At 40.2% G+C, this 22,175-nt stretch overlaps 2 protein-coding genes across 6 annotated transcripts in view; one reads left to right on the top strand and one right to left on the bottom strand.

The window, feature by feature from the left end:
* Positions 1–2,582: 2,582 nt before the first annotated feature.
* Positions 2,583–15,116, bottom strand: LOC111864725 (protein fem-1 homolog CG6966). Of its 3 annotated transcripts, none has more exons than XM_023852208.2 (6): positions 14,916–15,116; positions 9,668–9,827; positions 6,926–7,126; positions 5,757–5,975; positions 4,840–5,029; positions 2,583–4,495 (listed from the first exon to the last, which is right to left on the bottom strand). In XM_023852208.2, exons 1-6 carry the CDS (start codon positions 14,985–14,987, stop codon positions 3,439–3,441), a joined length of 1,899 nt encoding a protein of 632 aa, XP_023707976.1. In that variant the 5' UTR covers positions 14,988–15,116; the 3' UTR covers positions 2,583–3,438. The 3 variants fall into 3 exon arrangements, with proteins under 3 accessions (XP_023707976.1, XP_023707975.1, XP_023707977.1); XM_023852207.2 differs by lacking the exon at positions 14,916–15,116 and adding an exon at positions 13,069–13,167; XM_023852209.2 differs by lacking the exon at positions 14,916–15,116 and adding an exon at positions 12,707–12,794.
* Positions 15,117–15,519: 403 nt separating this feature from the next.
* LOC111864706 (protein groucho) overlaps positions 15,520–22,175 on the top strand; it is a 349,923-nt gene continuing 343,267 nt past the window's right edge. For all 3 annotated transcript variants that reach the window (XM_023852155.2, XM_033751548.1, XM_023852156.2), the window contains exon 1: positions 15,520–15,957. In XM_023852155.2, coding sequence (XP_023707923.1) covers positions 15,922–15,957 — 36 coding nt within the window. In that variant the 5' untranslated portion in view covers positions 15,520–15,921. The remainder of the gene's footprint in view (positions 15,958–22,175) is intronic.

The raw sequence follows: 22,175 nt of genomic DNA on the forward strand, positions 1-22,175 counted from the left end.
TCAGGTGGGTAGGGAAAGATAAACCTACTCAGTTGGGCCTGTTAGAAAGAGCTAGTCTAAATCACTCAAGGCTGTATATGATTCGTGTTTCATTTTACTAAGATTCAAAATGGCTGAAACCTGGGGGTAGATGCCATCAGCCAAGTTTAAGAGATTATCTTAAATTACCTCACTCCTGGAGCTGAGAAGAGCCCTCCATGGGTCCCTATCCTGAGCCGGATCTATCCAATACATATCGTCCCATCCTATCTCTCTTAAGATCCATTCTAATATTGTCCACCCACCTATGACTTGGTCTTCCCCGTGGGTACTTTCCTTCTGGCTTTCCCACCAATATCCTATATGCATTCGTCTCCCCCATTCGTGCTACATGACCTGCCCACCTCATCCTCCTTGACTTGATCATTTTAATTATACTTGGAGAAGAGCAAAGGTTATGAAGCTCCTCATTATGCAGCTTTCTCGAACCTCCTGTCACTTAATTTCTCTTCGGTCCAAATATTCTCCTCAGCACTCTCTTCTCAAACGCCCTCAGTCTGTGTTTGTCCCTTAAAGTCAGAGACCAGGTTTCACACCCATACAGAACCACAGGCAAAATTATAGTTCTGTATATTTTAATTTTTTTTTAGACACGAGACAAAAGGTTATGAACTGGATGATAGCAAGCATTACCCAAGTTCAGTCTCCCTTTAATTTCCTCCTCACTTAAGTTTTGATTTGTTATTGTCGTTCCCAAATATCTGAACTCTGCCACATTTCAAAACATCTGTTACCTATCTTTATGTCATGATTTTGCCCTGCATTTTGGTGATGAGATAGCAACATATACGTATGCTTTCTTTGTGTTTACTTCTAGACCACCCTCCTTACTAGTGTCAATTACAGTTTGTGTTTCTAAGTTACCTTCAGTGTCTGAAATTGCCCAACAATGTGACATGTAGGAACTATAGCGAACAAAAAATTGAATGTAATAATTCTCTTTATAATGTGTGTTCATCAATCTCTGGGCTTTCCACGTGGCTGTCGAGCATCTGCAGAGTGTCAAAACACATTTTTGACTCCAGATTGAGGTCCTTAGATTTGACAGAACATGAGTTAATACTCATGTGGTATTTATCATCTGAAAGTTTGTGGTGTGACAGTACTTGTGGGCAAATGACTGTATTTTTTGCTGTACTCAGACCATATTACAGTAAGCAGGGTTTCCTTGAAGAGCTAATAGTTGTTCAGCTAGTAATGAAATTTGAAGGGTCATTACCGTATTCACAAGAGCCTGCCACTGATAGTTGTCCTGAGGCAGTTGAACCCAGTCCACGTCCTACTTCCATAAGGTCTGATTCAAATGAATAAAATAATTTAGTAGTAATTTAAAGTCCACATTCTAATTTATATTTCAGAAATGTTCATATCTGAACTAAAATGATTAGAAACTGATTAAGATTAAGCAATAAGGAGCTGGGAAAGCTGTCAGTAGAGTGACATGCTATGGGCTAGAGGTTTTTCTTCACAGAATCTGGGCCAGCTTTGGAGCCCACCAAGCCTCCTGTCCAGTGGGTACTGAGCAAAGTGGCTGAAGCTGGCCACTCCCATCTAGTGGAGCCATACTTGCATTCTCCCTACACAACTTCCTGGTGTGGTGCTTGCATAATGAAACACAGGGACAACTTCACAAGATTAAGCAGTTCATATTGTACGCCAGCACAGAAATGCCACGGTGAAGTCTACAATGATCATATTTGATCCCAGGCCAAGTTATTCTGGCTGTCAGTAGCTGGCAATGGGTCCTGCTTAGGGTTATGCAGAAGTGAATTAGCTGTAGTGCAGACAGATTCTCTAGGGGTTCCACGATGGGCTAACAACCCACCTGGTGAGAAAATAAGAAGCCAAGTAATAAGGGTGCGAGGCCTGAACAACCTCAGGCTATCAACATACTTGAAGGTGTGACAACCGGAATTATTTTTACATACTCGCTCTATGTGACGACATTTTTCCACTATTCAGTATTTGCTCTGACCAAACATATGAGTTCACTCATTTTTGTAGCAGATGTTAGATCCATTGTTCCTTTACTACAGTATGAGAAGAAATTGTATGTAGTTAGCTAATAGTCTTCGAAATGTTTCATTTATTTGGAAATGGCAGTAAGGAGTTGAAATTGTGTTTGTACCCATGTACTGAACTGTGTGGCATCAGGTCCCAGAAAACCAAAATCTCCTTACTTCCACATAACTTTCATGCTGACCATTCTGTTTGTGTCTGTTGCCATTGCATCATTTATATTCAACAGAAATTTTACATTTGCTTACAGTACCATTAGTCTTGGCACTGAATGGTAAAAACTGAACAAACTTGAAGGTAACCAAGAATTAAGAAAATAAAAAAAAATGGCATCTAGAAGATGCATTTAATATTTCCCTTCTATTAGCAGAAGTTTGAACAGTATGAATGTACAAGTCACATCAAACATGTAAGAAGTGCTTGTTAAAACAGAGAAATTCCAGAAATATGCATGACTTACACTTTTGACAGTAAGCCAGTGTATTAACATGGAAACAGGAGGATATGAATTAAAATGTACCAAGTTTTATTCCCACTATTTTATTATTTATGTAATTTAATTAGCTCGTATAATGGTAAGACACTGTTAACATTATTAGGGCAACTGAAATGCCATAACAACTAATAATAATTTCTCTGCATATCTTGCTTTTAACAATGCCTAACTCCTGTTTTCAAGGAAGAACCATATTCTAAAATTCAGAATTGAAGTCCCCAAAATAATTTTAGCATTTCATATCATTTGAAAGTAAATCTGTAAATCTTTATACAGTGGTTATAAAATACCACAAAAATTACAAACTTGGTTAACAAACTTAAAAAAACAAACAAAAACATATTGCAACACAATTATTTTAATTATGTAAGAAAAGCAGCAAGTTTTAGAGCAAAACAGTACCACTGCAAACGACAGACTAGTGACTGACCAACCTGAAAAACAGTGGAAAAGCACTTTTGGTTATGGAGTTCAATTTTCACAAACTTAACGTAACATGTTGAAAAATTTAACATCACTGTCACTTTTCCAATGACAATTCATGCCAGCTGGGTTTGAATGATGATAATGTCCCACTCCTAAAACAGAGCTCAGGGACAACACATCAAGGATTTAAATTATATTTGAGAAATTTATATACAGGCAATCTCACAAAAAATATCACATCCATATTTCCATGACAGCCTTACAAAAGTTATCACAATTATAGTAATATGGCATGTGTTTATTACCAGACCAGAAGTCAAGGGAAGATTTGAAACTGAACATGGTGTATATTGACACAATGACTTCCTGATAGTGACATATGACCTGATCTTTTAAATAGGTCAGTATTTGTAACAATGCACCATACAGACTTGTGGCTGGTGAAAACACATTATTATTCAGTGCTGCTCTACAAATGGCTCTAGTGTTACTGGTATAATTCCTTTGTATGGTATATTATGTTTGACAATAACTCTTGCTGCGAGACAGCTTAGGGTTGTGTATTTCAATGGATTTACTATTTCATGTATAGCTTGTCCTTTGAGCAACTGGGGAAAGGTGTGCCCAGCTGAATTTACTGCATCCAAATGTGCACCATGATCCAATAGCTTGCGTACCAGTGCAGGTGGACATGGCTTGCTCATTGCTGCCAAATGAAGAGGCATATTTCCTGTTTCATCTCGAGAATCTACATCAGCACCAACCGTTAACAAAACATCGACCAGATGGGATGATGGGAACTGACAGGCAGGATAACGACCTACCAAAGCAGCATCAATAGAGCAAGCTAAGTGGAGAGCAGTGCACCCCAAACGTGTGTGAACATCTTGTTTCACAAGTCTGTACATGAAACAGTGCACTTTGTGGCGTTGCTCAGAAGACACATCTGGTAGAAGTCTGGTTAATAAACATGCTAGGTGTAGGGAAATCACTAGTACACGGTGAAGGTACGTTGCATCTCGTTCTCCTCCTGGAATCTTGTCTAGCATCTCTACACCTGCTTCTACCTCACGTACTGATTTCTTGAAAACAGTCATCAAGTCTGTGAAAGCGGCAGGCGGAACACGTCGTCCCCGGGTTGATGGTCGTCCCTGCTCACCCATCATGAATGAAAAAAGCTCAGTGAAGGAAAATAAGGAACTCTGTGTCATGGGATTAAGAGGTTCCAGCATACTTTGTTGCATGTCCAGGGCATAATTCCACAAAGCAACACAACGGTTGAATTTTCCAGCATCTGCATATACTGCTCCTCGGTAACGAATATAATAGCTAGTATCAGGGTGAGCTGGACCCAAGATACGCTCACGAATTACAAGTGCCTGCATCCGCATTTCATCTGGATCTGCTAGTAAGTCTTCTAAACCTTCCAGATCTCTAATTTCTCTTGCATGATCATAGGCTGCAACAGTATTTCTCTGGTTTGGTTTGGGTAGATGTGTGGAGCCTATGGGATACCTGGAAATGAAATTTCAACTTTATATGAGTTACTTTCATAGAAAGTCAATTTAAAATAAAACACTTCTGAATCTTCTCATTTACCAACTATACTAGAGAGGTTCCATAACAAACAATTACATCTGGGGAACAATTAGTGCATAGTTGAGGCAATATTTTGTTCACAGACACTAAAGGGTTAAGGAAATTTATCTTTACCATACATAAAAATATACTATGAAATGTATTAAAGATTTGGGATGGTACTGGGTGTGAATATGAGTTAAATTATCTCATCCACAAATACTGAGAGATCTTAATTGAAAAACAAAAGAACTTCAATATGAGTAGAAAAGTAATCTTGCCTGTCATCCATGGCTCTCTTCCAGAGTTCAAGAGCACCAATCATGTCTCGTTTTTTATCAACATAAGTGGCTCCAAGTAGTTCCAATGCATCCACCCTCTCTGTTCGAGAAACCAAGTCTGGTAACTTGATAAGATATTCGACAATGTGTGTATGACCTGTAACACTAGCTGCTAACAGTGGTGTCATTCCTGCCAACAGTAAATACAGCAATTAATATGATAGACCTGCATAAATGTACATACTGTGGTTTTCTGGGTGTAGTCTTGCAGGGGAGGGGGGGAATCTATGTTTTGGAGGCACATATTCTCCCCATCTTTATTGTAGAAATGGTGATAGGATGTAAATAAAAAAATATTGTTGATGCAAAGGTGTTCAGTCTATTTCAGAGACATACTATGTGAGTACTGATCTGTGACATTACATGCTTAATGTTACATTTTGGAAATTCAGCTTAGCACGAGGTTCATTTGGAGTATGTGGTCTGATGTGTCAGTTCCTGAATTGAAGGCGTTTTTAGGTATAATTATAAAGATGGGCCTAATCCTGTTGCCCTGCATTAAAGACTACTGGTCTAGTAAGAGGAAAACATAAAATTTTTTGGTGATGTAATGACCAGAGATCGCTTTTTACATATATTTTGGAAGATACGTGTGGTGAAATGATACCACCAAATAAAGCAACTGGGCCATCAAATGGACAAGAAAGTATATGAGGTCATAGTACAGACATATAGTATATAAAAACAGTTTCAGAAAAATTCTGTGCCAGGTTTACTATATTGGACTCCACAAACACTCATGCTACAAGGATACAATCACAAGCAGACTAAGAATATGTATGTATACTGAAAAAGACTGCATTTTTACATTTTCACTACATTTCAAAGTGTAGTGTAGTGTAAAGTAAACTGCATACCGTAAGAATCTACATCCATTTTTGCTCCATGTTCTATGAGCAGTTTGAGTATTTCCAAGCTTCCTGATTCTGCGCAGTCATGAAGGGCAGTATTTCCTTTCACACTCTTACGATTCACATTAGCATCTAGACCGAGAAGAAACCTGGCGATGCGGAAGTGTCCTTTATAGCAGGCAATCATGAGGCATGTGTGACCATGGCGATTTGCAACTTCAATATCTGTCCAAAAATAGCACAGGTGATACAGCTGTTAAAACTAGCAAATAGTACCCATTCTATTGAGTTACTTAAAGCAGTTTAAAGGTGTAAATACAAACCATATTCTGACTTCACCCATTGTATAAAATAATGTTGCTGTACCTAACCACATATATATAGAAGTAAAGATTATATATAAAGTATATAAAATATCATGTCATTACTCAACAACCTAGACGTAGGCACAGATAAGAGGATTATAATAAACTGGACCTTAAAGAAACGGTGTGAGGGAGTGGACTAGATTCATTTACTTCAGGCCAGGGACCAGTGTTTGGGCTCTTGTGAATATGGCAATGAAACTTCGGCTTCCATAAAAAGTAGGAATATGTTCCTTGTAACTGTCAGTTTGTCGAGAAAGGCTTTGTGCCATGAAGTTAGCTATGCTTAGTGAAGCAACTTTTTCAGAACTGTCTGATAAGCTGGAACAAAAGTTTTAATTAACATCAGTAAGATGCAGCCTGTGTACAGTTGAGGGATGATTCCCTTTCATTGCTACTGATATAAAATTGAACCAACTTCCATCCCTGCACACTTCTTACTCAACTCTCTCCACCTATAATCCTAACCTTCATAAGTGAAAGTCAAATTTCCTGCCTATTCTGGAACCCAAACATTCATAGCAGCCCACCATTGGTCACTATCCTGAGCCAGATGAATCTGGTCCACATCCACCCACTCTAGTTCTTCAAGATCCATTTTATTATTATTTCCCCATCTACATCTAGGTCTTCCATGTGATCTCCTCCTTTCAGATTTTCAGGCAAAATTTTGTATGAATTTCTCATCTGTTCCACGTGTCCTCCATAATTAATTCCACTTTTTGTTTTTCCACAGATATGGTGTAAACTGTTTAAAGAATCAGTTCTTTAAGCAGTATTTCACGAAGATTTTAAAATAATTAAACTCACCAGCACCATGGTCTACAAGGAACTTAACAATCTCAAAATGCCCATCAAAACAAGCTGCTCGAAGTGGCGTGGAATTGGTGCGTGTAGTACTGTTGACACTGGCCCCATTACGAACTAGCAGACGAACCACTGGTAAATGTCCGGCTGCTGCAGCACACCACAGTGGTGGGGCACCTTCGATAGTATCTCCATCAAAGACAACTGTCAGAAAAACCAACAACATAGCTTTCATTGCTATAGATTTTCAGTAACTGTACAAAATCAAAGAAAAAATACTCATTTGAATCTAGAGCAGGATATTTACTGTTACAAGCATAAACAGTTTCTTATTTACATTTTATAGATTATTGCTTTCATTTGTTTCTGGATAAAATCCATAACAAATTTCCCAGTAGTTTGTCATACCTTACTTATGCAGATAATATTCAAATGTAATCCAAACCCTTATCAAATGTCTGACTAGAAATGTCATTTGCACACAACATACATAATTATTTTAAACACAAAATATTTTAAAGTTGCAAAATATTCAGAGTGAAAGTATAAGATGTTAAATAAATTATCATTAACATCATTTTTCTCCCTTATTAAAAAACAGATATATAGTACAACTTGGTTATAGCAACATCGGTTTCTGCGACACTTTGTCTATTGCGTCAAATATTCAATGATATGAACTAATTCCTCATAAAGCAACTGTTTTTATACCTTGCTTAGTACGACATGCACAAATGCATAAACCTCGTATGTAACGTCATTTTCATTCCTGAATTTCTCTGATATGGTGGGAAAGTTCGATGTGTCTGCCCACCCTCACTTTCTCTACTTGCTGACGTGACTGTCCTGGAAGAATACGACCGCGGGCTGCAAGAGGAGCGTGGGTTTTATGAGAAAACAAGGGTGTGGGGTGGGACTGCGTGAATAGTGCAAGAGGACGCGGCAGGTTGTTAACTGCATTCCTTTCCTAGAATCTCGTCTAACAGGACCTCACATTGTCTACTTACCCTATAGTGTTCCTGCCTAAACCCAGAGAAGTGCAGTAGCGAAAACATGGCAATGAAAAGGAAAGTTTTAAGCATTGAAGAGAAAGTTAAAGTGATTCGTGAAATATTGTGTGTATTGTCAGTGAAAAGCGCTGTAATATGTCTTTGATATTACACATTTGGGCAATTCCACGTTAATGTTATGTTAGTCTGTACTTAACTACGTATTTCACTAAAAAATGCAACATTTTAACTCGGTTTTTGGTAGATTTTTACGTGACTAACATAAGGCTACTGTGGAAGTGCCCATTTCGGTTACAACGACATTCGTTTATAACGACACTATTTTTAGGTCCCTTTGATGACGTTATAACCAAGTTCTACTGTATGTACAAAAAAGTTTTCAATTCCAGTCTACATCCTCAAATAGTTATGGCAGCAAACAGCAACATTTTAACAGCTACCATGTCCGATCCACATTGCTGCTATACAACATCCACTGTCAATTAGTTACCCCAAAATCTTAAAAGACTGCTTGTGACAATCCAAGTCTCTCTTCAGAGCTACATTATCCATATTCTGGATTACAAAATTAAAACTCATATGACTCCTCAAGTTTCTAAGTTATAAAGACAAATTTCTGCTAAAAATAGAGCTCAAAGGTATAGTAACATTTTTTCCCCTTTCAACTTCATTTTCAAAAATTCTTTACAAATGTCATTCCAGAAAGAACAAAGTTTCAAACAATCTAAAGCGAAATGCAAACGTTCACAAACATTATTACATACTGTTACATACATATACATCCTATACATTTGGGCACCCTGATTTTCATGTGTACTTTACTATATGGAACTTTTACTGTATCAGTGAAAGTTTAACATTACTTAAATTAAATTTTGTTTACATACAGAGAATAGTCTACTGTGCACTGCATGTAATACCAAAATACAATCTGTCTGCAACTGGGCATTTACTGTGCTTACAAACAACATTAATAATAATGACAACTTTTGCTCATTAAATTTTGTACTGATTTCCTATAAAGGTACATAAGAGGTAAAGCTAACCCTGTAACAGGCCACGGAGGCCCATAGGGCTGTGAGTCTGAGGCTCGCACATTTTATAGACATTCAGCTCACAGATGGCAGTGGTTAAAATCTAAGACAGAGAATGTGACAAAAAAACTGACACTATTTCTGTGATAACTAGAAAAATACAAATCATTAGTTCTATATATACTCTGACCAACAAATTGAGCACTGTGCAAAATGGATAAAAATGAGGTTTTGTAGTATTCATGTATGCTGATAGCAAGGTCTTAAAATAGGAACTTTCCTTTCACACAGCAATGACATACAATTCAGATTTTAAACATGAATAAGTTCCATGACTGATAGAAATGTTTTCTGAAGAAAATGGGCTTTTAACAAATTTTCATATTTTTATATGCTATAGCAGTACCACAAATTAAAAAAAAAAATCATACATAGCAGTTCTCACATAATCACAGCCTGGGAGGGAGAAAGATCACGGACCCTATGGACCCAAGAAGGAGCCCTGGTTACACTACACAACACATTACATACATACTCATAGGACTAATGATAGTACTAAACAGAATGATGCAGCAATGGGTCTCACTTGATTGCTGCTTACTCCTAACATCCGTGTGTGAGGAGAACATTGTTATTTGCTATAAGCAAGCTGCTGCTATATTGAGGGAACTGTGTTTTATCTCTTGGCAAACGGATTTTACCTGATCCTAGTTGTTCAATATCAGCTTTACAGTGTTCTATGAGGTATTCTGCTACATCATAATGGCCATTACGACATGCCATCACTAGTGGAGTTGCACCATTTGTTTTAGCAGCTACCAACATAAGCACTTCCTCCTTGGTACGATGATCCAGAAATACCTGTAACAGTCAAGAAACACAAATAAATATGAACAGTTTCATACTGACAGATACTGTGCTGGCAGCAGATGTAGGGGTCAAAGTATTTTATTTCCATGACATCCCACAAAGGGTATAAAATACTGCACTAATTAAGATGATATTAGTATTTCTTGATTTACAGATAACAGAAAGGTAAAGCTATCCCTGTAACAGGCCGTGGATGCCCATAGGATTGTGACATACAAGTATTGTGTTTTTGGACATTATCCATAGTCATCTATTTTCTAAAAAACCGTCCTGTTTCTTTTTGAAAACACAACGTTTTGGAGAGTGGATTCTGTCCCCGTCCTCGGGTAAAACCTATCTCCGGGCTAGCTCTATCAAATGGACCCAACTGAGGTTTTACCTCAGGACAGAGACAGAATCCAGTCTCCGAAACAGGATGGTTTTTTAAATAATTAGACAATACAATGGATAATGTCCAAAAACATAATACTTATAATACTTGTATTAATGTGTTGTGTTTGTAATCTGGTATGTCAGTATATTTAGTCACATTCCTGGGAAGCTCTGCATCCACAACTTCTGCTCTTTGTTGTTGTTTGTCAATATCTATGTTTCAGTCCTGTATATTAAAGATGGGATGACAATATTTCAAAAGCTGAGTAACAGTTTTGTTTTTCAGGTGCATGAAAGCTCCACTAGAAAGCACCACATGTCCTGCTCAGTTCCTGGCCCTCTCATCTCACCTGGGGCTCTTTCTGTGGATATAGAGCAGACAGCCATTCACCTCATTCAGTGCTGAGAAGCCCAGAAATCACAGGTCCATATTTACAGATCTTCATATGCCATCACCTTTTTTTATCTTCTACTTGCCAGGTGCAGTACTTTTTTCATCATTCAGTATTCAGTGTATTGTCAAATCAAGATAATCACTGACCATTTGTCTCTATCCAGTCTTGAGGGTTACAGAAACAGGCAGCTTTGCCTCCATGTCTCACTACAATTTCATGTAGTGGTCTTTTTCTTCTTCTGCATACATGGATCAGGTCACAGCATGTTCTGGCTTCTAAGGGAGAAATCTTTTTTGTGGTCATCCTTGTAATCTTCTGCCCCTCAGTTGGCAATCTATTTTCATCCATCTTTGCAATATGTTCCCTCCACTCCATCTATTATAGAATAGATCTGTGAATCATCTGTTAGGCTTTGGTATCTTATTCTTGTTGGTGCTGGGTACAAAAATTAAAAACAAAAATAAGCACTGCTTAGTGTCAAATACAAAATAAATTATGTTATTTTAATGTTGTTATAATTCTTCTTCTTGCCTTCGTGGTTCTTAACTGTATCCAAGTTACCTACAAGAACTGACTCAACCTCTTTCCTTTCTCTGTCACCGTTATATCCCTTTTTCCTGTGTTTAGCAGTTCACACACACAACCTTGCAGATCAAGTCTATTTGCCATGTGGAAGACATGAATTCAGTTACAAATGAGACTGTTCATAGTGAATGGACTGTGTGACCTTCCACACAAATGTTATGGCCGTAACTTCAGATACAGAAGCTCACAGTTTTATAGGATGACTAGGAAACAAACACAGGAAGTGCTTTAGAAGTTGACCCACATGTTGCCATACTGCAATATGCCAAGCAGGATTCCTGACGAGAAATAGTACTAGAAACCATGCAGGAATTTTGATGAAACATTTAAGAGTAACTTAACATCTGTGGTCTCTGTATATCTCTCTAGGACATTGGGGTCTTGAAGCTTTCTCTGCTGGCACAGCATCACAGCATTTTTTTAGGGAGGAGAGCCTTGAAGAACAAAATTCCTTCATTCCTTTTGCGTGGCATGGTCAGCCAGTGGGGTCCTTGCTGACAGACACTTGGCAGGAATCCTTGGATGAGGGATCAGCCCATCACAAGGCATCTACACCACAAACACAGTAAAAATGTAAACATACAACCATGCCCTGAGTGGGATCTGAACCTACCATATGAGCGTCAGAAGACAGTGCATGCCTCATGATGTGAGGCCACTGTGATTGGTGAATTCCTTCTTTAGAACTACAGTAATGACTTTCAAATATCTTTCTATCCTTCTGTTCAATTAACAACACAATGACACTTGATTCTGATGAACATTATGTCACCTGAAACCTCTTCATCCTCACATTTATCATCAAAAACATAAATACAGATGTGAACTTGTAATGCAGAATAACACTTGCAGCATTTAATGTAGGGTCCTTAAATTTCTAATGGTGAAAACTGTACAACTTATGTTATGGTAAATTTGTAGAAAAATAGATTAGTGGTATGTAAATGCAGTATAGTTTGTGCCAATGAATGTGGCCATGACAAATGTTTCCACTTCTTTTTCTGGTGACATCTCTTTAAACCAACTGAAATTTTCTGCCATCCCACAACTCATCACTGGTCATAAACACAGCTGCCTCCATTTTGGGATGTGACCATTGTGTTGCATGTCTTTACTGCATTCTGCAATTTCATGCCCTTCATGATCCTACAATTTAAATAAAAATGTTTTACAAATCTGAATAATGAAATAAATACAAGTTCTGCTATAAATGACTAATTCATCCCCTGATGCATTTTAATACAGAACTACTTTTTGTACAGTAGAGATAACATGGGGGGAGGGTGTAAGACTGTACCCCCTTCAGTGATACGGTACATCTCGACATGTTGAAGTCAATTATGATGCTATTAATATAATTATCATTATATAATGTCCAACACATCAGGTGGGAAAATTCGGTATGCTGATTTAAATAGACCTGTTTACTGAGTGGGGTGGGAGTGGAAACATCTGAAGGCCAGATGTCTTCTGACACATATAATCCACTTTCCACTTTCACAATTATAATTAGTTTACCAATGTTTCCACCCACTGAGTTATTAACTATTTCAGACAATAGAATAATGGTACTCTTGTCCTGGTGGGCTGGTTTGTGCAATAATATCACGCATGGTGTGCGGTAGAAAGGGTCGATGCTGCTACTGTAGCGTATTCCGCTATTAAGAACTTTGCGAAATCGTCACTGTCAAGTGGTGACGTAAAACAAGAAACAAAGGAAACAGGTCGACGTACCGGTGAGACATCACTTCTCGATTTTCCGCCTTCCTTTCCATTCGTGGGACAACAAAACACGAAGACGAAGTGACCTCGGTTGTTCATGCTGAAAGCGATCACGCTCTATTGGAATAATGAATGGTAATCTCATTTATTCGGTTTACCTTGTGTCCGAAGTGGCCTGCCTTGACCTTCCAGACGTTGGCTTTACTTCCTACCCGCAAAACGATTGCCCATACATGGCACATGGCTTCAAGCTTCCGCCAAGTAATTGCCACATCGTATCCTAAACATCATGTTCCTTGATTGGCAACACTGTAAATCAATGACATTCACACAAACGGCGAATACCTAACCAATTAGGGTTCCAACTGTGGCTCGCGAGTCGTATGAGGCTCTTCTGAGCCACTAGCGCGGCTCGCGGAAACAGATTCATCGATATTTCTTTTTACAAATAGATTAAATATAAAAAAAAATTGCTGCATGGAAAACATGCACCTAAACACCCATGTCAACCAATGAACGCCTGTTCGCGGCTTCCAAACTACGGAAAATTACCACATGCGGCTCCGATACTCAGCATGTTTGCACACTCCTGTCATAACCATTACAGTCGGCTGGAAGACGTGCGTAAGTTTCGACAAAAACCGTCCACCTCGGTAATACAGTCTGTCTTCCAATCTGATTGCCCGAATAACATGTAAGATCTCAACTGCAGGACGCATCCCTAAAACGCAATTCATTCCGTTTGGAATGAAATGCTACGAGCCTATAAAATGTGCCTCTTGCAACATTCGGCACACGTGCGTAGGGTACGATTGGTCCCAATATAGTCCTGGTAGGCCTATACATTGGTCCACTTCCAGCAGGAGGTTACCGTAGAGTGAACAATAATAGGATGGAAGTAGGAGGCGAGAGATTCTCTGCTTAAAAGTATGCGAACACAAAATCTTTGTTATGAGAACCTTTGTCATGGATGCAAAAAAAAAAAAAAAAATTTGGCAATGCCACCATTTTGAGCAGTTTCACGGACATTTGTATATTTCTGTAAAAAGGAAAAAAAATCGTGTGTCTGGCAACTATATGACATTTCATCTAGCGTTTCACATGACCAAAATGTTAACGTGACGTAAAATGAAACCGAAATCAATTTAGTTTTTGCCATGATGTTACTGTAAAACACTCTTAATGCTTCTGTAATTATCATCAACACAACTAACACTACTCTAAACATATCCTCCCTACCGACTTGAAAACACTACATTCAAAATAACTACGCATACAGACTACCTAGTTCTGGAAGAAATCGATGGACAGATGCCAACAACTGCCACATTTCTTTTTTCACTGTTTATTTAGCCACCAAATTACCTGGTTCATTATGATTTCTCTAAAGAGTACCGGTGTAGTTCTATTACTTCGCATGTTTCCAAATAGAATCAATATAACGAACCTTTCACTCTCACTACTTGCTGTGTGGTCACTACCTGCACAGCAGTTAAAAATGTTTACAGATGACATACGAAAGCAAGTACGGTATTTAGAGGACTCCATACTTTACAGATAACGCGATTTTACAACCACAACAGCACGAAAAAAGGCTTACATTTTTGTTCAAAACACAAATGTTGGAAGAGCAATGCATAAACAAAGATCAGTTGCACGGTATTCACTTAGCATTAATACGACACATTATACAAAGAATAACTGTAATTATCTTAAAATACTAAAAAGAATAGCTTTCAGATCAGAATACGTAATTATAAAAAGGTTTACGTCAATGAATTGCAACCAGTCTATCAGAAAATATACAGAAGGTCATTCTTACAGCACATCAAACTGTTGGGCAGGATCGCAAAATAGTATGAACTTCATTACTGGGTAAAATTCCATACTACGTTTTCGTAATCTATTCAATGTTCGATTTAATTGGCCAATTTGAGTTATCCCTACTCGGAGAAGAATAAAGGATCCTACACCTAATCTTAAATACGCAGTTTTGGTTTCTTACCTTCAAGCGTCGGAGTTTGCCATCCCTTGCTGCATTATAGATGACATTCTTGAAGTCCATTTCTTGCATCATAACCTGGGACACAGGTCCTCAAACTATGGAAATAACCAATTTTATCCGCCGCAGCTCTCCGCAGCAGCTGTGACGGACAAACTGAACTGATGAACAAAACACAATATGGCTTGCTGTTAGTTCCAAGGACGATCGTGAGAGGTCTCTGGTATTCAATTTGGAGACACTTGAATGCCGTTTGCAGAGACCATATAAAGCCAGACCAAACACTTCCATGTAATTTTGTGTGTGAGAAACAGAAAAGTTTCAGTTATTAAATTAGAAGTATTGAAGTTCTATACTATATAAAAGAGTGTAGTTTATTTTACATTATATAGGAGGATAAACAGTGTAATGATTTGTATGTTTCATCAAAGTTGCTGTGTTGCCGATTCGGAAAGTTATCTATCTGAGTTACGTAGTAACTGCATGAGTACCTAAGGGAACAGATTTTAATACAAGTGAACAGGCTTTCCATTATAATCTCTGGTCCGTGCTCCACGCGGAGTTGACGAGTAGCTGTCGCTTAACCGAATAGGGTGGAGTCTCCGAATGGAACACGATTATTGGTGGAGAATACGTGACGTTTCTGTTTTGTATACCACGTGGGCTATACGCCATTATGAGCAGAGTATCTGGCACTGGCGGTGGTGGAACAATGGATTGTGCGCGTTAGATGTGCGAAAACCTGACAATTTTTGTGAAATTTGAATTAGGATGCGCGAATATAGCTCGGTGATACCGAGGAGATGTGTGTGTCTTTGGTTGATATTGTGAAACAGTGCTGTGACGGTTGTGGCGTAGACAACTTGTGAAGGGGTTTGTGTGCTGTGACAGGAAGGATCGGTCAGAAAAGTGTTGTGGGTGCTATCCCGCTTTATTTTTACTGGAAGTAGAAAATGTGGAGGTGATGTTCTCATGGCATTGAGCCGCTGCTGACTTGTAGACAGCAGCCATGTACCCAGCCCCTGCCAGGCACCCATCAGCCGCGGTGAGTTTTCGAATTGTGTTATTGTTAAGTGCATTTTGACAATGCAGGAATGTGTCGCACTCAGGAAGTTTGATTTATTTACGGGTTTTAACACAAACATCTGACTTATTATTATGGTTGTACAATTTTAATATGCGGTGCAACATGTAGCTAGTTTGACTAGGAAATGTCAAATGTAACCATTCATCTTTATTGACAAACGAAAAGTTACTAAGAAGGAATGCTCATTTTGTTCGCATTCATATATTGTGCGTGAGATTTGTCCCTGTGTTCCTGCTGCACCCCCGAGGTCTGTGAATAATGTGTGTCACCTGGAAGAGTTTACGGAGTGAAATGCGAAGTTTGAACTTCGCAGTTATATTTTTTTTTCTGGCCAGAAAATGTGCCATTAGATCATAACGTCGAATGTTAAAATTTTCCGCATCAGTAGAGGTTTTGTGATGGGAAGACACTATTATGGAAAGTACGTATAAAGTAGGACAATTAAGAGATTCCATTCTCCTTGCCAAGCTCTTGACCAAATTGTCCCGTCCAGCAGACCGCAACGGAGTCGCCGCATGAACCCATACTCCACCTCACTCCACAGCCAAGCCCCTCTCTTTCCCGCTGCCACTAAACAATCCCTCGTGTTCCGTCTCTCTCTCTTTCGTGGTCGTGCAGCAACAAGCTCGGGGTCAGGAGCAGCCGTGATGAGCCACGATAAAACAAGGTGGCGGGCCGCGGAACAAAGACCATCCGTCGTGCAAGCCCAGGCTCCGCGCGTGGAAATATAAAATGATGAATGCCGGCAGGAGGAGGGAGTGAAAAAGTGTATGAAGGGAAAGAGGATGATAGCGCGGGGGCGGGAATTATAGAGAAGAGGTCGGGTATAAAGGGTTGGGGGGCGGGAGAGCTATCCGTGTGGTTCGTGATGAGAAGTTTGAAGCGATGTGATGTCCCCACGGGTTAGGGGGTGTCCAGTGTAAGGTGCTTTGTTGGCTCGTGTGTTGTTCGTCTGTCGTTCATGGGGGGATGAAGGGAAGAAGAGAGAGATGAAGGATAAAAATAACCCGAAAGATGCATTACTTTGGTTGAGCTGCTTATCTCAGTTTACGGCAGTTCTCCCGGAATAAGGTTTAGTGGCGTTGTTTACAGTTTCCCCACCTACCTTATACAAGGCGCCACTAATTGCGTCTCCTCTAATATGCCCCAAGAATTTTTCACAATTTTAACGGTACGTCTGTTAAGCGGGGTCTATAACCCGTACCAGAAGGCACGTTTTGCAATGTGTATTTGGTAGCAAGTAGAAATAGTTACCATATTTATTTACGATCATGCCTGCGCGTAGGTTTTGTTTGGTTAGGAAAGTCTAAGTTTACGCTTGAATTATAATTAATAATGGTTCAGATTTGTTTTAGAAGTCTGCCTGCGACAAATCGACATGTTAATGTAATCACAAAAAGCGTACTATGCACGCGAACTAGTTATTGCCTTTGTTAGTAAAGGATTGTATAATATAATCCGTTGCTGTATACCATGCCGTGTAGAATTCGTCACGGCCTTCACGATTTCGATTGTTTCAGTTTAGTTCACTACACGGGGTAATTAGTGACGTCATCCTTCCCTACGCAGGCTAACAGATGGTTAAAAGCGAGTGACTTTTTTTTTTCATTGTCCGCCCAGTATTTTGGGCACGTCGCACCGATAGTGATGGATAGTGATGGAATTTGCTTAGAAGCTAAAATTTACGTTTCTAAAGACTATTTATACCAGTTAGAAGATAGTTTAAAATTTTGTTGTTAATAGTTCGTAGAACTACCATTCAGTCCAGAACCTTTTGTATTTTCGTCTGCTGTCCAGAACCATAAAAATTAGAATATACAAAACTATAATTTTGCCTGTGGTTCTGTATGGGTGTGAAACTGGGTCTCTGACATTAAGGGAGGAACATAGACTGAGGGTGTTTGAGAACACGGTGTTGAGGAGAATATTTGGACCGAAGAGTGATGAAGTGACAGGAGTTTGGAGAAAACTGCATAATGACGAGCTTCATAACTTTTACTCTTCTCCAAGTATAATTAGAATGATGAAGTCAAGGAGGATGAGGTGGGCAGGGCATGTAGCACGAATGGGGGAGACGAGGAATGCGTATAGGATATTGGTGGGAAAGCCAGAAGGAAAGAGACCACTGGGAAGACCAAGGCGTAGATGGATGGACAATATTAAAATGGATCTTAGAGAGAGAGGATGGTATGGATTGGATTGATCTGGCTGAGGATAGGGACCAGTGGAGGGCTCTTGTGAACACGGTAATGAACCTTCGGGTTCCATAAAATGCTGGGGGGTGGGGGCTACGTCACCGTGGCCAGGGCTGCCAGGTCACTGCGGGTACTCCAATGCGCAACACGTCACAGTATTATGCTGTTGGTCTTGGTATTTTAATGTACTCAATGTTCAAGAATCATCATTACGTCCATGGGGGGGGGGGAAGGAAGATGAGCATATCACAGAGTTTTTCAACCTTTTTCAACTCAAGGCACACCGAACATGGCGCTAAAATTGTCAAGGCGCACCATCAATATTTTAAGAGTAGGGGTTCTGTCATTACAAGAAAAACGTGTAACATGATTGTGTATAAAAGTTCAACAGCAAAAATTCTGATCATTTTGTTAGTTTTAAAAATTATGCTAATCATGGATTTCGACGATTTCTTTATTTTTCTTTTCGACCTTCAATTCGCGTCACACCATGTGCCGAGGTGCACCGGTGGAAAATCGCTGGTATCGACATAGACTATTTAGGCACTAGAAGAAAACAAAAAAGAAACGAGACAGGTCTCGTGCTGTAAAGTACTGTCTCCCCTACATAAGCCTGGCAGGACTGGGAAGGGGGCGGTGCCCTCCCAGTCGTGCCAGGTTTATGTAGGCCTATAGATCTAACACCAGCTAACATTTGTGAACCGGCATAGAGTAACTGCAGACTGCCGTTTGAGAAAGGCATGGGTGTTGGTTCCAGAGTTATGGACGTTTTGGAGAAGAGAAAAATCTCAACATCCACTTTAAACTCACATAAATTTGAAATTGCTTTTGGACTCTTCTTTCTTTCTTCCTCCCTTCTTTATTTCTTTCCCTCCTTCCTTCCTCCCTCATTTCCTCCCTTTTTTCCTTACTACCTTCTTTCCATCCTTTCTACCTTCCTTCCTTACTTTCTTTCTTTCTTTCTTTGGGATCCCTCTTCCGTGTGTAACGTAACATCAGTAAAACTAAGAGCTGTGTGATATTGATATAGTTGCGTAGTTCAGCTGGGGAACGACTGTTGTAGCAGAGAAGTTCGTCGTCTCTTCTCAGCCCTTCCAGATGAAAGTCCAGACTGCTTCTACCTGCAAGTTACGTTATGCAGAGTGGGGCGCAGAAACATCCTTTTTGTTTTTTTTTGAAGGAGAATAAAAGAAAAATTATTACTGATAGACAGAATTTATGTTTAGCTAATGAAAGAACATACTTTAAAGTTTTAAATCATTTAGTTTTAAACAAAATATCTTGAAGGTGGTGGCCACCGTTCTCTATGCACTGATGCAACCGTTTTCTGAAGTGCCCCTCTGCACGTTCCAACATGTGCACCGGAATTTGGGCTACTTCCTGCCGAATAACATTTTTCAGCTGAAGCAGGTGTGTGGGGCGATGTTTAAAAACCTCTGCCTTGAGGTATCCCTATAAAAAATCACAGGGCGTTAGATCAGGTGAGTGCGCTGCCCACGGGATGTCACCTCGAAGCGAGATGAGCCGTCCGGGGAACTTTGCCCTCAAAACTGTCATCGAAGCTCGGGCTGTGTGGGCCGTGGCACCATCCTGTTGGAACCAGACATTTCCTAGATGCATTTCTTCAAGAGCTGGTTCGAAAAAGATCTCAGAATCGACTGTCGAACTGCCTCCACATTTTCTGGCGTCGTAACGGTCCGTTGTTGTCCTGATGATTTTTTCACCACACTCCCACTTCTCTACCCACAAAACAATCGATTTCCGGTCGGGAACCGGAACTCTGGGCTTAATTCCGAAGTGAGTACGGAACGCACGCTGCTCACTCGTCCACCTCATGTTTCCTACTGAGGGGTATTAGACAGAAACTTCCGCGACTGCTGCGTTCACCCAGCCTATCCCCACTTTTCTGCGACCTCCCCTCCCTCCACAATGTGTCTTCACAAAAAGGAAGTTTTTGCGCCCCACTCTGTATAACCTCTGCAGCTGTCAAAGCGTCGTTATATAGCAAACTGACTACATGGTGTAGGATGTTCGTGAACAGTTGGCGCGAATGGCAACAGATTCCCTTTAAAGTGAAACCCGAAGATTCATCGGGGTGCCCACAAAATGTCATTTAAACCTGTTCTGTAGGTAGGATGTTCTTCTCAAATATGCCTCGTTTTAACCGAGAGCTGGAAGCGCGGGATAGCTCAGTCGGTGTAGCGGCCTGCTACGGGCTGGACATCAAAAGAACAGGAGTTCGAGTCCTGGCAGAGATTGCACAGTGTCCAGACCGGCTCTGGGGCTTACCCAGCACCTTGAGCTCCACTCCCCCGTACGTCTTCATGACGTAGTGCTTGGTTAATTAAGCACGAGGACAGTTTTTCCTTACCTTCTCCAAGAGCTGCTAAATTGTTGGGTCTGTTTAATTGTCCTCAATCCATCGTTACTTCATGTCTCATGGGTCCAATTATTATCCTCAGCAGTTTGCTCTAAGTACCACCGACTGTGCTCCTCCCTCAGAGCTACAGCTTTAAATACAAATACCCTATGAATAATTAAGAAGGTAAGGCTATCCCCGTAACAGACCGTGAAGGCCCGTAAGATTGTGCGACGCCTAGGCTCCCACATTTTCTAGACAGTCGGTTCATAGATGGCGATGAGGTTGTCAACCTTACACGCCGGCCGCCTTTTACCTCCCAGGAAGATTCCTGATACTCATTTCTGTTAGAGGCTGAGTCGACCCAAGGGCCATAGTGCGGCTGGAAAAATCAAATGACCTCATCGGGATTCGAACCCGCTAGCTTTCGTCTTGTAGCATAGTGCCTCAACCAACTACGTCACCGCGTGCCCTCTATGAATAATTAAATTTTAATTAAATTCCGTTATAGCTTAAAATGGCGTTCACTCCGTATAGACAATAAGTAGTTTTTGCGTAGGTTATGCGTATAGCAAGCCTAATGATTGATTGCAACCCTGAGTTCTTCTGAAGTAACGTAACGTTGACTAGTGAAATGGGTGTTGACATTATGAAACGGCAGTGAGCCATTTATAGGGATTATTTAGCACTGATAATGTATTCTGATAATGTCTGAAGCATCCATGGATTGAATGACAGCCGTCGCAGGACTCGTAGATTAGGTTTTCCACGCGGGATACTCATATAGCTATCGACCGACCCAGGAGTGATAGTGTTCCCGGTAGGTCGACTTGAACTTGTTTAGGCGCGCCTAACCATCGACCTCGACGTGCCGTAAAACAAACACCAGCGTTACCATAAAGGTTTTCGCCACAGCCATGCCTTTAATTTTAAGAGTTAATGATTTACAGTAGGATTTCTTGAGATTCTGAAATATAATTCCGTTGTTACAAATAACACTGCTGATTTATTCGCGTTTTGAATAAGCCTGTACAAAACGCGGGAAATGAATGTTCGAAAATAAGTTCAGGAACTCATAGGTTTTATCGTACCCGTGCGTCTGGTTTTTGCGCATGACGCCCCACTGCTCCTTGTATATAGACCGTATGCAATGAGTAGTAATTCGAGCCGACACCGGATAGATAGCGGGTTGGTCCCGCAAGCTTGTGCACGAGCCCGTTCGAAGGCGCACGTTATGTTTTGTGTATATTGTCACGTGATTGACTATGGACGGGATTTGGATTGGTAATTGGATTTATTGAACACTTACAGATCGAAACTACAAGTAACTACAGCGCTATCGCTCATTCACACGCTATGCAGTTTACTACAGCGCGTACTAAGTCTTCTCAGTCAGTTTGGTCTTCACAAGGCATTGTCTGGTAACGGCTTTCAAAGGCGGACAATCCCCGTCCTCTGGCTTCCCGAATTATCCCCGTGCCTCAGCCACCAGTTTCTAACAGCAACAGCTCACAAGCACTGAACCGCAGCAGTCCTCTAACTCACCAACCAACTCACTCCACTCCACTCCACTAACTTGCCCTGCTTATAACATCTCGGCACAGACCGCACAGAAAACACTG

This window comes from Cryptotermes secundus, unplaced genomic scaffold (genome assembly GCF_002891405.2).
Source record: "Cryptotermes secundus unplaced genomic scaffold, Csec_1.0 scaffold654, whole genome shotgun sequence".
Lineage (NCBI taxonomy): Eukaryota > Metazoa > Arthropoda > Insecta > Blattodea > Kalotermitidae > Cryptotermes > Cryptotermes secundus.